The sequence below is a fragment of the Gopherus evgoodei genome, chromosome 3, assembly GCF_007399415.2.
Source record: "Gopherus evgoodei ecotype Sinaloan lineage chromosome 3, rGopEvg1_v1.p, whole genome shotgun sequence".
Lineage (NCBI taxonomy): Eukaryota > Metazoa > Chordata > Testudines > Testudinidae > Gopherus > Gopherus evgoodei.
Window position 1 is genome coordinate 3,418,777 of NC_044324.1, and position 15,538 is coordinate 3,434,314.

The window sequence follows — 15,538 nt, forward strand, 5'->3', positions numbered from 1 at the left end:
TGCCAATAATTGACACCTCCTGTAGATGTCAGAAGAAGCAGGCCAGGGTTGAGCCAGCTGCTGCACAAACGTCAAAGCCTGAGACTTTCATGGCAAATCCTCAGCTGGGTGTGAATCACTGAAGTCAATGGAGCTATGGAGATTTTCACCTGCTGATAATCCGGCCCAGTCGATATTGAAACAAAGACCCAACACAAAAAGATTTGTCCATTTTACCTGTGAAGACTTGACCAAACTTTCTTGTTCCCTCACGCTCCTAAATTCAGATCCCAGTGCAGACAAGCCATCTCACACACAAGGATGATTCAAACTCTAATTTTACAAAGGTTTGTTTAAAGAAATCCACAAGAAAGCAAATTATGGACCCTATTCTCCCCTCACTCACCCCAGCCTGCTATACTTCCTCTGGGCCTGAATTTGCTCTCTCTTATACTCATGTAAATGGTGAGCAGCTCCACAGATTCCAAGGGAATAACAGGGGTATAAAATCATTGCAAAGGAGAGGACAATCGGGCTCAGCGGTGGAGTTACATCAGATTTACTCTGGTCTAATTGAGATCAGAATCGGACTGTATGACCAAATCACTAGACTGTTCCCAGGCCTGTGTGGGCAACTTAATAAACTGCATATTTTCCCACAAGACAATTACTCCCTTTTTAATTCACAGTATGCTAAGCCCATCAAAAGATGGCTTTTGCTTCTCTTTAATCCCTACTATAAAAAAGGGAGTTTTGCAAGCACAGTTTTTATAGAGCTGGGATTCCCTGCAATGAAACTAGACCGTCTCCTATAACTTATGATAGGTGTGTTTAAGTATCGTTCGAGTTGTTGCTCACCAAAATGTGCAGTGGGGCTAACACCCCAAGCTCATAAACCTCATCATTATCCAGCCAAGGCCCGTTCTCCTAAGAGATAAAAAGGTGAAAGCATCGGTTCTGATTTCAGAGGGATCCAAGCTTGGCTGCTTTTCACTCTGCTGCACTGCTTAAACATTTCTTAGCTTTGCCATCTGCCTTCATTCCTCCTCTAATCAGCCATAATGTCTTGCCGATCCTATCGCATTAGCTCTGGAGGTGGTGGTGTCCAGAGTTTCAGTTCTTGCTCAGCTGTCATACCAAGAAGCATAAAGCAATACAGCTTCAGTATGGTCTCATCTCGGGGAGGTGGTGGCGTGGGCTATAGAGGACTAGGATACTTTGGTAGCAGAAGTCTCAGTGGCGTAGCCTCCAGCAAACCCAGAATGGCTGTTGGTAGCTGTCGTTCTGCAAGATATGGGTATGGGAATGATGGTCTTGCATATGACTATGGAGGTGCTGGCTTTGGCTACAGAGTGGGTGGGATCCGTGGGCCTTGTCCACCCACTATCACACCCGTCCAAGTCAACCCGCTCCTGCTGCAACCTCTCAACCTGGAGATCGACCCCAAAGTTCAGTCGGTGAAATATCAGGAGAAGGAGCAGATCAAGTGCCTCAACAACAAATTCGCTTCTTTCATTGACAAGGTGAGATGGGAGGTCACACTCTTCGCTGGCAGTTTGCCATAAATGTCAGACATAACTCGCGCAGACATTTCGGAGATGAAACCTGAGATTTTCTACAGTTTTTAGCTGTCCAAAATGTCTAAGGGATTTGGAGCTCCCAAATCTCACCCTAAAATTACAGTAAGCATCTGATTCTCATTCACGTTGTAGCCATTTTATGTCACTCCAGCAGTGCAAAAGGGCCTTAATGGGGGAAATAAATACACTATCAGAGTGGGATAAAGTGGTTTTACTGTAACTGAGAATCAGGCTCCAAGTTTCTAATGTTATAGTCAGAAAGCCCCTTATTTTTCTCCCACACCAGTCTAAGTGTTGATTTCAGTGGCGTTACTTCTGATTTACACTGGTGTGAGAGACGGTCTAGGATTTGTGCTGTTTCATCCATTAATAGTACAAACCAGAGGTACGCTTCGCTTTCTCTGTAACTGCTCCATCCATTTCTCATGTTTAACAATATGCTTCTGAATAACCTCATTATGAAGAGTTGACCTCCGAATTTTACATTTCTGTTATCTCCGTTCTTCTGAAAACATGTACATGACTCACGTCTTTTGTTTCGCATGTTGCTGATGCCGGGGAACCCATTCTGGCAGTAATATGAGAGATTTCATCAATTATAAAGCCAGAAGGGACCACGGTGATCTTCTAGCCTGACCTCTGTACAATCCAAGCCCTGGAAGTTCCTTGAATTAATTCCTTGTTTGAACTGTTGGTGCCTTTTTGTTGCCAGTCTAATGCATTGATATGTTTTGAAAGCTTCAAAAGTGAACTTTCTTCCTCTTGGAATTCAGGTCCGATTCCTGGAGCAGCAGAACAAGGTGTTGGAGACCAAATGGAGCTTTTTGCGGGAGCAAAAACCCTACCAGAATAACATGGAGCCCATGTTTGAAGCTTATATCGGTAACTTGAAGAGGAAGCTGGAGAACCTGGGATGTGACCGAGCTAATCTGGAGACAGAACTGAACAACATGAAGGACATTTTGGAGGATTACAAGAGAAAGTAAGTGTGAAAAGATGCAGTTTAATAATAGATTGTTAAACTAAATGTCTCCAAACATATACATAGCTGCATGCATTGTTGACTCACCACTATTCGAGAGGGTGGAGAAGCTTCTGCCTATAGGTAGGCAGTTTCAGATATATCTTGACTAACTAAGTAACTGCCCAGCTTTTCAAAGCTGCTGAGTGCTCAAAAATCATAAGAACATACGAACGACCATACTGGGTCAGACCAATGGTCCATCTAGCCCAGTATCCTGTCTTCCAACAGTGGCTGGTACCAGATGCTTCAGAGGAAAATAACAGACCAGGGTAATTATTGAGTGATCCATTTGCTGTCATTCAGTCCCAGCTTCTGGCATTCAAAGGTTTAGGGACACTCAGAGCATGGCTTTGTGTCCCTGACCATCTTGGTTAATAGTCGTTGATGGACCTATCCTCTGTCAACTTAGCTAATTCTTTTTTGAACTCTGTTATACTTTTGGCCTTCACAGCATCCCCTGGCAACAAGTTCCACAAGTTGACTGTGTGAGGAAGTACTTCTTATTGTTTATTTTTGTTTGCCTATTCATTTCACTGGGTGACCGTAGGTTCTTGTGTTATGGGAAGGAGCAAATAACTCTTCCTTTTTCACTTTTTCCACACCATTCATGATTTTATACACCTCTATCATATCCCCACTTAGTAAGCTGAAAAGTCCTAGTCTGTTTAGTCTCTCCTCACATGGAAGCTCTTCCATACCCCTAATCATTTTTGTTGCCGTTCTCCATACTTTTTCTAATTTTAATATATCTTTTTTGAGGCGAGATGACCAGAACCGCACACAATATTCAAGGTGTGGGAATACCATGGATTTATATAGTGGCATTTTGATATTCTCTGTTTTATTATCTATCCCTCGTCACTACTGAAAATCTTGGCCTTCGGTGCTACCTCTAGGCACCCAAGTTTGTAAATGTGTTATTTATTCAACACGTATATTATAGCTACAGCACAGGGTTGCCAATTTTGGTTGGATATATTCCTGGAAGTTTCATCACATGACAAAATCTTCAATTCCTGGAGACTCCAGGACAATCCTGGCGGGCTGGCAACCCTACTACTGCACCTGGCACAATGTAATCTTTCTCCATGGGCTTCCTAGGTGCTGCTGGGATACAAGTAATAAATAATAATATACTAGGATATTATCACTTAGGAAGAGCTACACATTACACCAATTATGGGTTTACACTATTCATTAAACAATCTGCTTGAAGAGAACTTTACAACATTTCAGTTAAGTAGAAATCTTGGCAGATACTGCAAATGTGAGTACGTACAACTAGGCTTGGAAGGATTAGATTTTTACGAGTAAATGTCAGTAAATGTCAATTTCACCACACACACATACACAAACAGATGAAAAAATATTCCCATGTCGGCAAAGTAAGAGAAATGCTGCTTCAGACCTCGTTAGAGGTTGATTTAATGATATTTACTTTGTACATTTTGACAAGCAGTGGTGACAATTTGTTTTTAGTGATGCTAAATCTTTTCGGTTTTTGAACCTTAACAGCTACTGTCATTAAATAATTTCTGTCTGATCCCCCATTCTCTGAGTCCCCTATAATTTTCTGCAACTGTGAAATTTTAACAATAAAAAAATGCTTAAAGCCTATAATTTTTCACAATTGTGAATATTTAAATCAATATAAATTTTAAAATAAATATCAACATTATTTGTTGAAATAACAAAAAATATCAAATTCTGCATACATACACCATAAGGCACTTACAACATATGGTACATCAACTGTGACTGAGTGCACAGAGTCATCTGCAGTTGTTCTGGAATTCCAAAATCCAGCAAGATTTTTTTTTTCTTAGCTAAACAAAAAATAATCCTCTTTCCCCCTCAGGTATGACGAGGAATGCAATCGTCGAACCTGTGCTGAGAACGAGTTTGTAGTACTTAAGAAGGTGAGCAATGCGCAGATAAGCTACAACCTTATCAAACACCTGCTGCCCAGATTTTAATAGAACACTGATGGAAGATAGTGATTTTGAAGTCATCTGAAGGAAAAACAATGCAAAGTTCATAATTACAGAAATTGGAGTAGGTTGAAATTTTTTGAAATTCCAATCATTTTTTTCCTGAAAAATGTAACCAAAAAAAATCACTTTATTTTGCCATTTTTAACTCCCTGAAATAATAATTTGTGAAATGATGGTTAGAGGTGAAAAAATTCAAAAATGCATATGTGACACTGGAGACTAATATTTCTAAAGATACTTAGGCACTTAACTCCCATGGGTGTTGCTCCTATCAAACTCACTTAGATTCTTTTGAAAATCCCGCTAGGCATCTGTCTGCATCTCCAGGTATCTAAATACATTTGTAAATCTAGCCCTTAGTCTCACTGAAAGTCATAGGATTTAGATTTCTAGGTGCCTGAGTTACTTATGAAAATGATGCATGTGCTTCTAAATCACTCAAGTGTTTTGAAAATATTATCCTATGGTCTTAGCCCATTAGAGCTTTTGAGGATGCATGTTTCCTTATCAGAGACATTTAGGGCCAGATTTTCAAAAGTGCTCAGCACTAGAGCTGTATGAATAACAAGATTATTGATTCATTGGCAATTCTGAAAATTCCAGTGGGAGTTAGATGCCCTTTGAGCCTTTTAAAACCTAGCTTTATCCTGGTTTGGTCATTCTAGCTGTCGATACAACAGACCATTAGGCTAGTCTATAGAGATGACCTGTTTATCTTCTCCTGTATATTGATTATTTTGCATTTAAAAATATAAAGCTGGAAAGAATGAAATCATATGGAAACATTAAACTGCTTAGAAGTGACAATCCAGGTGATGGAGTTATTAACCTGATTTTGTTCTAGCATTAACAGAAATGTCTTATAATCAATTGGAAATTCTCTCACCGTATTTCCGATTCTCTGCAGGATGTGGACTGTGCTTACATGAACAAGGCAGAACTAGAAGTCAAAGTGGAATCCCTCATAGACGAGATCGCCTTCCTGAGACGCGTGTTTGATGAGGTAATGACATTTCCTACCCCAGTCAGGTTTTTATGAGGAGAAGAAAACAATGAATACTGGTATTTGCCAAAGGGCTTTATGGGAGTTAACCCCCGCAACTCCCGCTGGCAAAATTCATGGGCAGTTTGGTGCCAGACTCCCTTAGTCTAAGAATTAGAGCGTTTACAGCCAGAAGGGACCACCAGGTCATCTAGTCAGGCCTCCTGCACAACACAGGCCACTCAACTCTACTAGGGTGACCAGATGCCCCGATTTTATAGGGACAGTCCCAATTTTGGGGTCTTTTTCTTATATAGGCTCCTATTACCCCTCCCCGCACCCCCGTCCCAATTTTTCACACTTGCTGTCTGATCACTTTAAACTCTACCCGGCTTCCCCTGTATTGAGCCCAATAACCTGGATAAGGTTAAAATATTACAGCCCCAAGGAGACTAAACTACTGTCTATCACAAGCAGGGGACAGGAGGGACCAAGATGCACGAGTGCCTGACACCCCTGCAATGGCAGGGAATTGAAATTTGGAAATCCCTTTGAAAACCCCACCTGAAGGGAATAATAACGCCTGGTGGCAGGTGATCTGGTAGAGAAAGGAAAAGGATGAAGGGTCCGGTTGGTGTGAACGGGCACATTTGAATATGACCATTTACCTCAACTGAGGATCTGGCCCTGTCAGTCAGCTGAATCTATATCTAAAGGACTAGTTCCATGGCGTGATCCTTGGTAAGACCCACAAGCCCAGATCCTCAAAGGTATTTCGGTGCCTAACTCTCTTTGAAATCAGTGGGATTTAGGTGCCTGGCTACCTTTGAAGATCAGGGCCTTAGGGCCTGATTTTCATTTACACTCTGGGCTTTCTTGCACTGCTCTGGTAGTGTAAAGGAGCCCGACAGCCATTTACAGTGGGGTGGCATCAGGGCCGGCTTTAGGAACTGTGGGGCCAGATTTGAATACCCAGCAGCGGTCCAGGTCTTCAGCAGCACTTCGGAGGCGAGGGGTCCTTCCCTCGCTCTGGGTCTTTCACAGACCTCCCGCTGCCGAAATGCCGCCGAAGACCTGGAGCGAGTGAAGGACCCCCCCTGCCGCCAAAGTGCCACCAAAGACCCGGATCCCCACTGGGTGAGTAAAAAAAATTAAAAATTAAAAAGGCACCTAAGGGGCCCTCTTAGGCATGGGGCCCGATTCTGGGGAATCGGCCTAAAGCTGGCCCTGGACAGAATTTGCACTCGTTTTAAAGCCTCTTTCCACTGCTAAGCCCTTAAGGCCAGTTTCTTCTTTGCCTTGCTCTACACTGACACCAGCTTAGCTCCACTGATTTCAGAGGTGTCCTTCCTTGTTTACGCAAGTGAAAGAAGAAGGCATCTACCTCAGGCCTGGTTTACACTTAAAATTTTGGTTGACATAGCTACAGCATTCAGGGATGTGAAAATCCATACCCCTGTGACCACAGCCTGGTGTAGATGCAAAGGTCAATGGAAGAAAACTTCCAGTGACCTAGCTCCCATCGCACTGGGCGGAGGAGTTCCTACAGTGACAGACAGACACCTTCTGTTGGGTTTACATTATTGGGACATAGCTTCAGTGCTGTAGCGCCCACAATGTAGCCATGGCCTCAGCCAGCCTTCCTGGAAAAAGAGGTTAATGGACACATTTAACTGAAAATCAGGTGCATTCAAATCAAAAAATCTCTCTCCTCCATTTTGGATTAAACCTGAAATTGCAAAATATGTAGAAAGTATCTTGTTATCTGTGAACAGAGGAACAAAGCCAGGAAAGTACCTTAGAAGCAAACTATAGTCGAAAGAGAGCCTAAAATATACGCCCTGGTCTGGTACGAGGCGTGAGCTGAAGCAATGGGCAAGCTTTGCTGATATAAAGCAAAGTTAGCAACCGGCAGGCTGTGAGCAAAGGTCTGGCTCTGCCAGCGTGCAAGTGCACAGAATCTGGCAAGAACAGGGCTGATATTGCAGAAATACACATTCCTAAGTAGGGTTGATCACCGAGCACTCATACAAACACATCCCGATATCAAGTGGTACCAGATCACCCCAATATCAAGGATGGTATGAAAACGTTCCCTGAGGATAACAGGAACACACTGACCTCTCCCAAAAGATAAGGTCAGGATGACAGTACATAATTTTGATAGAACCAATATGTACAAGGAGACGGGTGATAACTAGCCACCTCAGGGGGCAGTATCTAATTATGTGAGGGAGCAGTCCCTACCTTGTTTGTATCGGGGTATAAAGATGTATCTCAGAGGGAGTATCTTTGTCTGGCCCAGGGAGGAACAGAAAATCCTGCCGTTGACTGAGCAGGTCCATTGTTATCGGCATACATGTATTAGTGGTCCAGTAGAGTCGCCGGGATGCTAATACCATGCTTCGTCGACAATAGACCTGGTTGTATGCCTTCGTCCCTTAACGGATTGTGTTGTCATTGTGCGGTTCGCTCTAGGTCTGCTGTGCCAGCTGTCTGTGCAGGGCTGGGGCGGCACAGAGAGGGAACACACACACACACAGCCAAACATCTAGCAACATCTTACCACACAACCAACTAATTAATTTAATGTCTCCTGCAGGAAATTGCTTACCTCCAAGCATCCATTTTGGACACCTCCGTTATTGTGCAAATGGACAATAGCCGAGGCCTGAACATGGATGACATCATTGCTGATGTCAAAGCTCAGTACGAGGACATCGCCAACAGGAGCCGAGCTGAGGCAGAGTCCTGGTACCAGTGCAAGGTGGGTCACCACAGAGAGAAAGGGATTTTGGATGGCTCTGACACTGATCTCATCAAAGAAATAGTTCGAGTCACATGAATGAGAGTGCATACAGACAGGAAACTGGCTTTTCGTAATTCAAGATATGCATGAAATGCCGGACAGGCTATGTCTACACTACCGCCTTAGGTCAACCTATGCTACGCAACTCCAGCTATGTGAATAACGTAGCTGGAGTCGATGTACCTTAGGTCGAGTTACTGAGGGGTCTACACCGCAGGAGTTTCTCCCATCAACTTACCTTACTCTTCTCGTCGGGAGTAGAGTACAGGGGTGGACTGGAGAGTGATCTGCTGTCAATTTGGTGGGTCTTCACTAGACTCGCTAAATCGACTGCCTGTGGATCGGTCTCAAAGCATCGATTCTGGCGGTAGTGTAAACCTGCCCAGTTTATATCTGCAGAGGATCTGGTTTTATGGAAATATTATAACTTCTCATTCAGATTTAAGGCACTTTTTAAAACTTGGGTTCCTTCTCTTAGTAATAAAATAATACTTAATTAATAATAAACAGTAATCATAATAATACCAATTTCTTCCAATACCTATCATTTTCTTTGATATATCTCAAAGTGTTTTACAAAGGGGGGTCAGTAGCATTACCCCATTTGACAGATGGGAAAATAAAGACACACAGAAGGAAGGGACTTGCCCAAGATCATCCAGCAAAGCAGTGGCGAGCCAAAAATGGAAGCCTGTTTTCCTGAGGCCCAGCCCAGTGCCTGCTCCATAGGCCAGTCTTAGCCAGACAAGAATGCTATGAAACATGTTTTCGCAATCTGTGCTGCACCTTCAGCCTTTACCCACATAGAGGACAATAGTCTACTACAGCCAACCTCTAAAGGAGCTCCTCTTTCAGCTCAAGTAGTAGAAGTCTGTGCTTTAGTGCTCAAGATATAGCATTCAAACGCTGCCAGAGACCCATGAGTAGCTCATCATAGTTACACTGCAGCTTTTGGTGCTTTGTAACGGGTCTGTTTATTATAATTGCATCTTCTCTCTCACCTAAGTACGAGGAGCTGAAGGTAACCGCTAGCAAACACTGCGACAACCTGCACAGCACAAGGAATGAGATTATGGAGCTGAACCGGGTGATTCAGAGACTGCATGGAGAACTTGAAAATGTTAAAGCCCAGGTGAGTGTGATGCACTGGCTTAGTGTGTATAATGTATCAATAACAACTCACAAATGTTATGTAAAGAATCCTGTGCTGCAATTTCAATTGAATAGAATATTAGGGATGGAAGGGACCTCAGGAGATCATCTAGTCCAACCCCTTTCTCAAAGTAGGACCACTCCCCAGACAGATTTTTACCCCAGTTCCCTAAATGGCCCCCTCAAGGATTGAACTCACAATCCTGGGGTTTGCAAGCCAATGCTCAAACCACTGAGCTATCCCTCCCCATGATAACCAAAACTGGCCTCATTATAACAGCTCAACAGTTAAAAAAAAATCTTAATTACAAATTAGGTTGCACCACTTGACAGTTCTGAAGAACTGCTGGTGCCTAGACTAGTGATTAAGCCATGAAAGGATAATAGTTTACTACTGCTACCAGCTAACAGGGTTACTCCTTAACTCAGCTGGTAGAGACCTGTATTGTGAAGCTGACATATTCAGCAGAAGTCTAAAGTTGAGCAAAAAGAGGCCACCTCCAGTTAACCGTTTTGGACGCATAACCAACTTTAAATGAATGAACGAATAAATAAATAAATGACACTAGAAGAATCAATGGCTGGGTTTTTCAAAGCCCATTCAAATTAATGGAAGTTGTGCGCCTAAATCTTCTAGTCAGCTTTGAAACTCTCAACCAATGGCCCTATCTCTGTAAGCCATTTATAAAGCAAAACAATATAACTAGAATAGTGGGTCTGCCACCAGAGGCCCATGTCATGGTAGCTAGCCTGTAAGATCTAAATCTAGAGACTCAGTGCCCCAGGCTGTGCGCTAGGTATCTCAAGGGAAAGGCTGACGAGAGAGAAATCCTCCATCCCTCAGCTGCCAAAGTGGTTGTGAATTTACTCCAAGGAGCAGTTTTACTCCAGTTTTTATGATACCTTACAAGGCGCTGTTGAGCTAAATATTCTCACAACAGTGTGTTAAGTGTGTCAGGCCTGATGAGAGTTACAATCAGGGCCAGCTCCAGGCACTAGCCGAGCAAGCTCATGCTTGGGGCGGCAGATTCTACGGGGCAGCATTCCACCCAGTCCTAGGGCGGCACGGCCGCTTTTTTGTTTTGTTTTGTTTTGTTCGCCGATCCGGCCGCCCTGTAGGGGGCAGCAGTGTGGAGAAGGGGAGCACCCTGCTGGGAGCAGGCTGCGCGCTCCGTCTGCCCCAGCCGGTGCCAGGTCTGTAGCAAGCTCGGCAGGGCAGCCCGTGTCCTTCCCTCCCTGCCAACCAGAGTGGCGCAGAGCCCTCCCGGCAGGCGGCACGGCAGTCGGAGCCACGTGGCGAGCACCGTGCTGAAGCCCTGGCCACTCCCCTTCTCTCTCTCTCTCCTCCTCCACCGCTAGCTGGGGCACATCTGCAGTGCAGGAAGTCCCTTTCCACCCTGGCTCCGGCCGCCCCACTTTTTTTTTTTTTTTTTTGCTTGGGGCGGCAAAAAAGCCAGAGCCAGCCCTGGTTACAGTATAGTGGCCCTCTGCCTCTTGGTGTTGAGGGGCTCCTAGTATCATCTTGTGAGGAGGACAATGTAAAATCCTGTCTAGAACAGGACCTTTACCCTGTGAGCGTGGTTTCTGAGAGAGTAGAAGTCAAGCGGCATCGTGTTTCCTCTGCCCTAGTGCCTACCAGTCTTGCTTGTCAAGCATTGCTAGACCAGCCATGAGCCAAGCCTTCCACATCTCTGCTAAACTAGTTTCATCCTCTGCTGCCTTTGTCTGTTTTGTCTGCTTGAGGCATCCCTGTCTGACACCTGGATAGTGAGCTCTCCGGGGCCCAGGCTGTCTTCTTTGTGATGTGTCTGTCCAGTGCTTAGGCTGTACTGTAATAACGGTGAATGCTATTAAGAGGAAGTCAGAAGACATTTCTGAGAAGGTGTCTCCGCTCCTCATAGTCTACCGGAAGGGCAGACAGATTCATGCAGACTTGCCAGAAGAAGTTCACAGTCTAGTTCAAAAGCGTAGACATGGATATAGCTTTATTAAAGCATCCCTCAGCCTGATCAGTTTTTCAGCCCAAATCCAAAATTTGAGCCTTCAATTTGTAACAAATGAGAGGCCATCAAATAGAGTCTCTTCAAATGAGTCACATCAAATGCATTTATCTCCCGCCTCTGCAGCGATGCAAACTGGAAGGAGCCATAGCAGAAGCTGAGGAACGGGGAGAGACGGCTCTCAAAGATGCCAAGTGTAAACTGGCCGACCTGGAGGCTGCGCTAACGAAAGCCAAGCAGGACCTGGCTTGCCAACTGCGGGAGTACCAAGAGCTGATGAATGTCAAGCTGGCCCTGGATATCGAGATCGCCACCTACAGGAAGCTGCTGGAAGGAGAGGAGAACAGGTGGGTTCATAGCACAATCCTGCGAATCACTGACCAGGGAAGAATAACAATTCATTTAAAATGCTTGTCAAAACAAAGGGTCCAATATTGCAACCCTTTCTTCAAGTTACAGTCCACGTACTTGCAAGTCATATCATTGCGAACAGTGGGGGGAATTCAGCTGAAACTTTTTTCCAATGAAAAAAATGCAGATTCAAATCCATTGAAGCATTTTATGAATTCACCAAATTATTACATTTAAAAAACTCCACGAGACCAAAAGTAAAAAGTTTCATTTTGACACCTTTGAAACGAAAGGGTTTGATTTTTTTTCCCATCTGAAATGACTTTTCACTATTTTTGTTTCTTCAGTTCGGTCATTGACTCAGGAAATCAGTTATTTGCACAGCTCTACTTACAACGTTAGATCCCTTTTGAAGTCAATAGCACATAAGGTGACCAGATGTCTCACTTTTATAGGCACACTCCCGATATTTGTGGGTTTTTCTTCTATAGACGCCTATTACCCCTGATCCCCTGCCCTGATTTTTCTCACTTGCTCTCTGGCCACCTTAATAGCACTTCAGATCTTAATGCATTTATGCACTTTTGATACATTTACCCAATAGGTCTACTGGCATGAGTAAATGCTGCCCATGTGCAGGGTTGGGGCCTATCAGGAAAAAAATTAACAATGTTTGTGTGTATTGGACAGTCAGATCAAATATTTCCAAACCACAGTCCGAGTCTGCTACAGACATCAACTGATCTCAAGGCTTGCAGCTAATTAATGACATAGGTAATGATAATAAGCAGGTAGCTAAAACATAAGAACGGCCATACTGAGTCAGACAAAAGGTCTATCTAGCCCAGTATCCTGTCTTCTGACAGTGGCCAATGCCAGGTGCTTCAGAGGGAATGAACAGAACAGGGAATCATCAAGTGATCCATCCCCCGTTGCCCAATTCCCAGCTTCTGGCAACCCCTGTTTCTTACATTTTAAACCTTTCTTCATTTTCCCCTTCTAATAGGTTGTGTGGAGAAGGTGTTTGCCCCGTCAATATTTGTAAGTACCAGGAGTATTTTCCTTCTTAGAAATCCTATGTGATTCATCTTTTGCAGCAAAAGTCATAAACTGAGCTACAAGCTCTTGCTTTTTTATTTGCAGCTGTGTGCAGATCCCAAGGGGGGGTTGTGTGTGACAGTGACCCCTGCTTTGGAGGCAGCTATTCGTCCAGCAGCAGAACACTACTCAAAACAGGAGGTGTTCTTAGCAGTGGAGGCATGTGCGACACTAGGATTGGAAGAAGCATCGTCGCAAATTTGGGAGATGTATGTGCACCATGTGTTCCTACAGGCGGATACAGCACTAGCAGCGGAAGGAGCTCCAAGGTCAAATGTGTGTCAACTACCAGCTCCTACAGAACAAAATATTAAAAGAGAGCTCTAGAAAGTCCTCACTTCACTGCCTAGTGGCAGCAATACCTGCTACCAGCACTAACGTCATTAGGGGATTTTAAAGATTACAGCTCATGCTCCATTGCTTGCTGCATGAAGCATTTTTAATTTCTGTTATGAGGCAGCTGCCTGAGCTTTAGTTTTACAAAACTGCTCTCCTGAAATTTTCCTTCTCCTCCTGGGTTACTGAGGTCTAGCTTATCTGTCATTGTAAGACCATTTGATTGGGGTATATTGTTAGGATGCTGTATGTAGTAAGGGATCAAATCATTTGTGAAGATATGTGGCTCCAAAGAAGGTCTCAGTGATACTGGGAAGTTCTCAGAGTCTCGCTGTTCAGTGCCTTTCCTCAAATGAGTATGAACCAACTCCGAATATAAGGATCTATCATTTGTCAGCTCCTACAGTGTATTCTGTATTATTAGCTAACTGCACCACTTCACCACTACATGACTGTTTGCAAAGAGCAAACCACTGATGTGCAGATTGTATCTTGTTCGTAATTTCCTGCCACCATCCCTGTTTTGTTCCATTTTCCTTGGTTTTATTCTGTTTTTCCAATAAACTGACATAGCAGATCAATGCTTGCAGTCGTGATTTCCAGTTTTGAAGTCTAAATTAGGCAACTAGGCACCTCTCCTTATCGAGACACTTGAAAAAAAATTCAATTCTAATGAGTTAGTCGCTCATAGAACTCATTGGCCTTTGGAAAATGTAAGGGTAATCTAATAGCGGTAAGAAAAGATGGGAAACCCATCAGGTGCTGAGAAGCACATTAATAGCACCCGGAGAAGTGCCTGATAAATACAGAGAGATCCCTAGCTAGCTAGCTAACTAGCTAGATGGGGTGTCTGGGGATAAATAGATAGATAGATAGTTGTAATAAGCTATAAATCCAACATCTGTATTAAGATAGTGATTTTTTGGGTCTAGCAAAATTATGAATTTAAGCTCCCAAGTTTGTCTTTTGAGGATGCTGTGCAGGTTTCCTTTGAGGACAAGGACTGAAAGGTTAGCTATGGAATGATCAGTTTGTGAAAGTGTTTGCCCATAAGTGACAGGGTGTTCCTGTCTTTCAACATTTCCCTGTGTGAGTTCATTCAAGAGCCTGGTGGTGGTCTGTTTCATGTCTGACCTCTAGTGTATAATGAATGGCTACAGGGCATGCTGAAATGAACATGGGGAATGTAGGGTAGCAGGACTGAAGAAAGGATTGGCAGCTTCCTTAGTAAAAGCTAATCAAATTAAATAGTTTTACATTATTACCAGCTGATACATACATTATCTGAGGTGTTGGAGCCTAAACGTAGCTACCAAGCTTTGAGATGCTTCTCCAGGGACATTTGTTGCCCTGGGCGGTGTTGGACATGACTGAACATGTGGGGTGGGGGGTCGAGGAGGGTTGGGTGTGCCTGAGGAATATTGGGTGTCCTGGGGTAGGGCAGGGCGTGGGCTGTGCCTGTGGGGAGTTCTGAGTCCCCCAGGGACAGTGAGGTACACAAGAGAGGGTATTGATTCCTTTAGAGAATAGTAGCTGGCTGTGTTCAAGGCGGTGTTGGGTCTCCTGGGTGTTGGTTGGGAGGCTTCTGGGGGAGGGTTGAGGGGGTGGAGTCCTCTGGGAGGGTGTTGTCTGTGTCTGATAGGGTATTATGTCCTTGGGGCGGGTATAGGGTGTGCCAGGGGTATGAGATGTCTAAGGGGGTGTTCTGTCCCCTGAGGAGAGCAGGTTGTGTCCCCAGGGGCAGGAGGGTACCTGAGGGGGTGTTTTGTGCCCTGGTTGAGAGGGTGTTGTGTCCCCTAGGAAGGGAGGGTATCTGAGGGCGTGCGGATTTCCCTGGGTAGGGCGGTTGGCCGTGTCCCCTCGGGAATGTTCAAGGCCCCTTCATAAGGTTGTATGAGCAGGAGTCTGGGCAGTCCCAGGAGGCGATGGGGCTGCTGGGCATATGGGGTGGATTCTGAGAAGCCTGTGGAAATCTAGGGAAGGAAGAGTCACCTTCTCCTCACCTCGTTCCCTGTAACTCTGTTGATCCTTCAAGCCAGCAAAGGGAGCAGCAAGAGGGGAAGGCGAGAGGCCTGGTCTCTGTGTTGGCTGCCTGTAGCAGCCCACCTGGATGCTTGTAATTCCAGTGCCATTCATATTTGCGCAACAGGTGCCCTGAATGAGGCCTATTCCTCACATAACCACACTCGAGTTCCCAGCTGCTGTTCTGGTCTAGGTTATACCTGGCAACAAA

General features: G+C 44.5%; 1 protein-coding gene across 1 annotated transcript; it reads left to right on the forward strand.

Moving 5' to 3' along the window:
• The first annotated feature begins 1,040 nt into the window (after nt 1-1,040).
• On the forward strand, nt 1,041-13,283 carry LOC115647762 (keratin, type II cytoskeletal cochleal-like). The gene is made up of 9 exons (XM_030554537.1): nt 1,041-1,502; nt 2,333-2,541; nt 4,442-4,502; nt 5,485-5,580; nt 8,162-8,326; nt 9,375-9,500; nt 11,647-11,867; nt 12,878-12,912; nt 13,015-13,283. Exons 1-9 carry the CDS (start codon nt 1,041-1,043, stop codon nt 13,281-13,283), a joined length of 1,644 nt encoding a protein of 547 aa, XP_030410397.1.
• Nucleotides 13,284-15,538: the final 2,255 nt, after the last annotated feature.

What these genes read in the sequence shown, in the direction of transcription:
- LOC115647762 (XM_030554537.1), top strand. Translation starts at nt 1,041, where the DNA reads ATGTCTTGCCGATCCTATCGCATTAGCTCTGGAGGTGGTGGTGTCCAG. An exon ending in TTGGAGGATTACAAGAGAAA is followed by an intron (nt 2,542 to 4,441) that starts GTAAGTGTGAAA and finishes TTTCCCCCTCAG; the next exon opens with GTATGACGAGGAATGCAATC. An exon ending in TGAGACGCGTGTTTGATGAG is followed by an intron (nt 5,581 to 8,161) that starts GTAATGACATTT and finishes TGTCTCCTGCAG; the next exon opens with GAAATTGCTTACCTCCAAGC.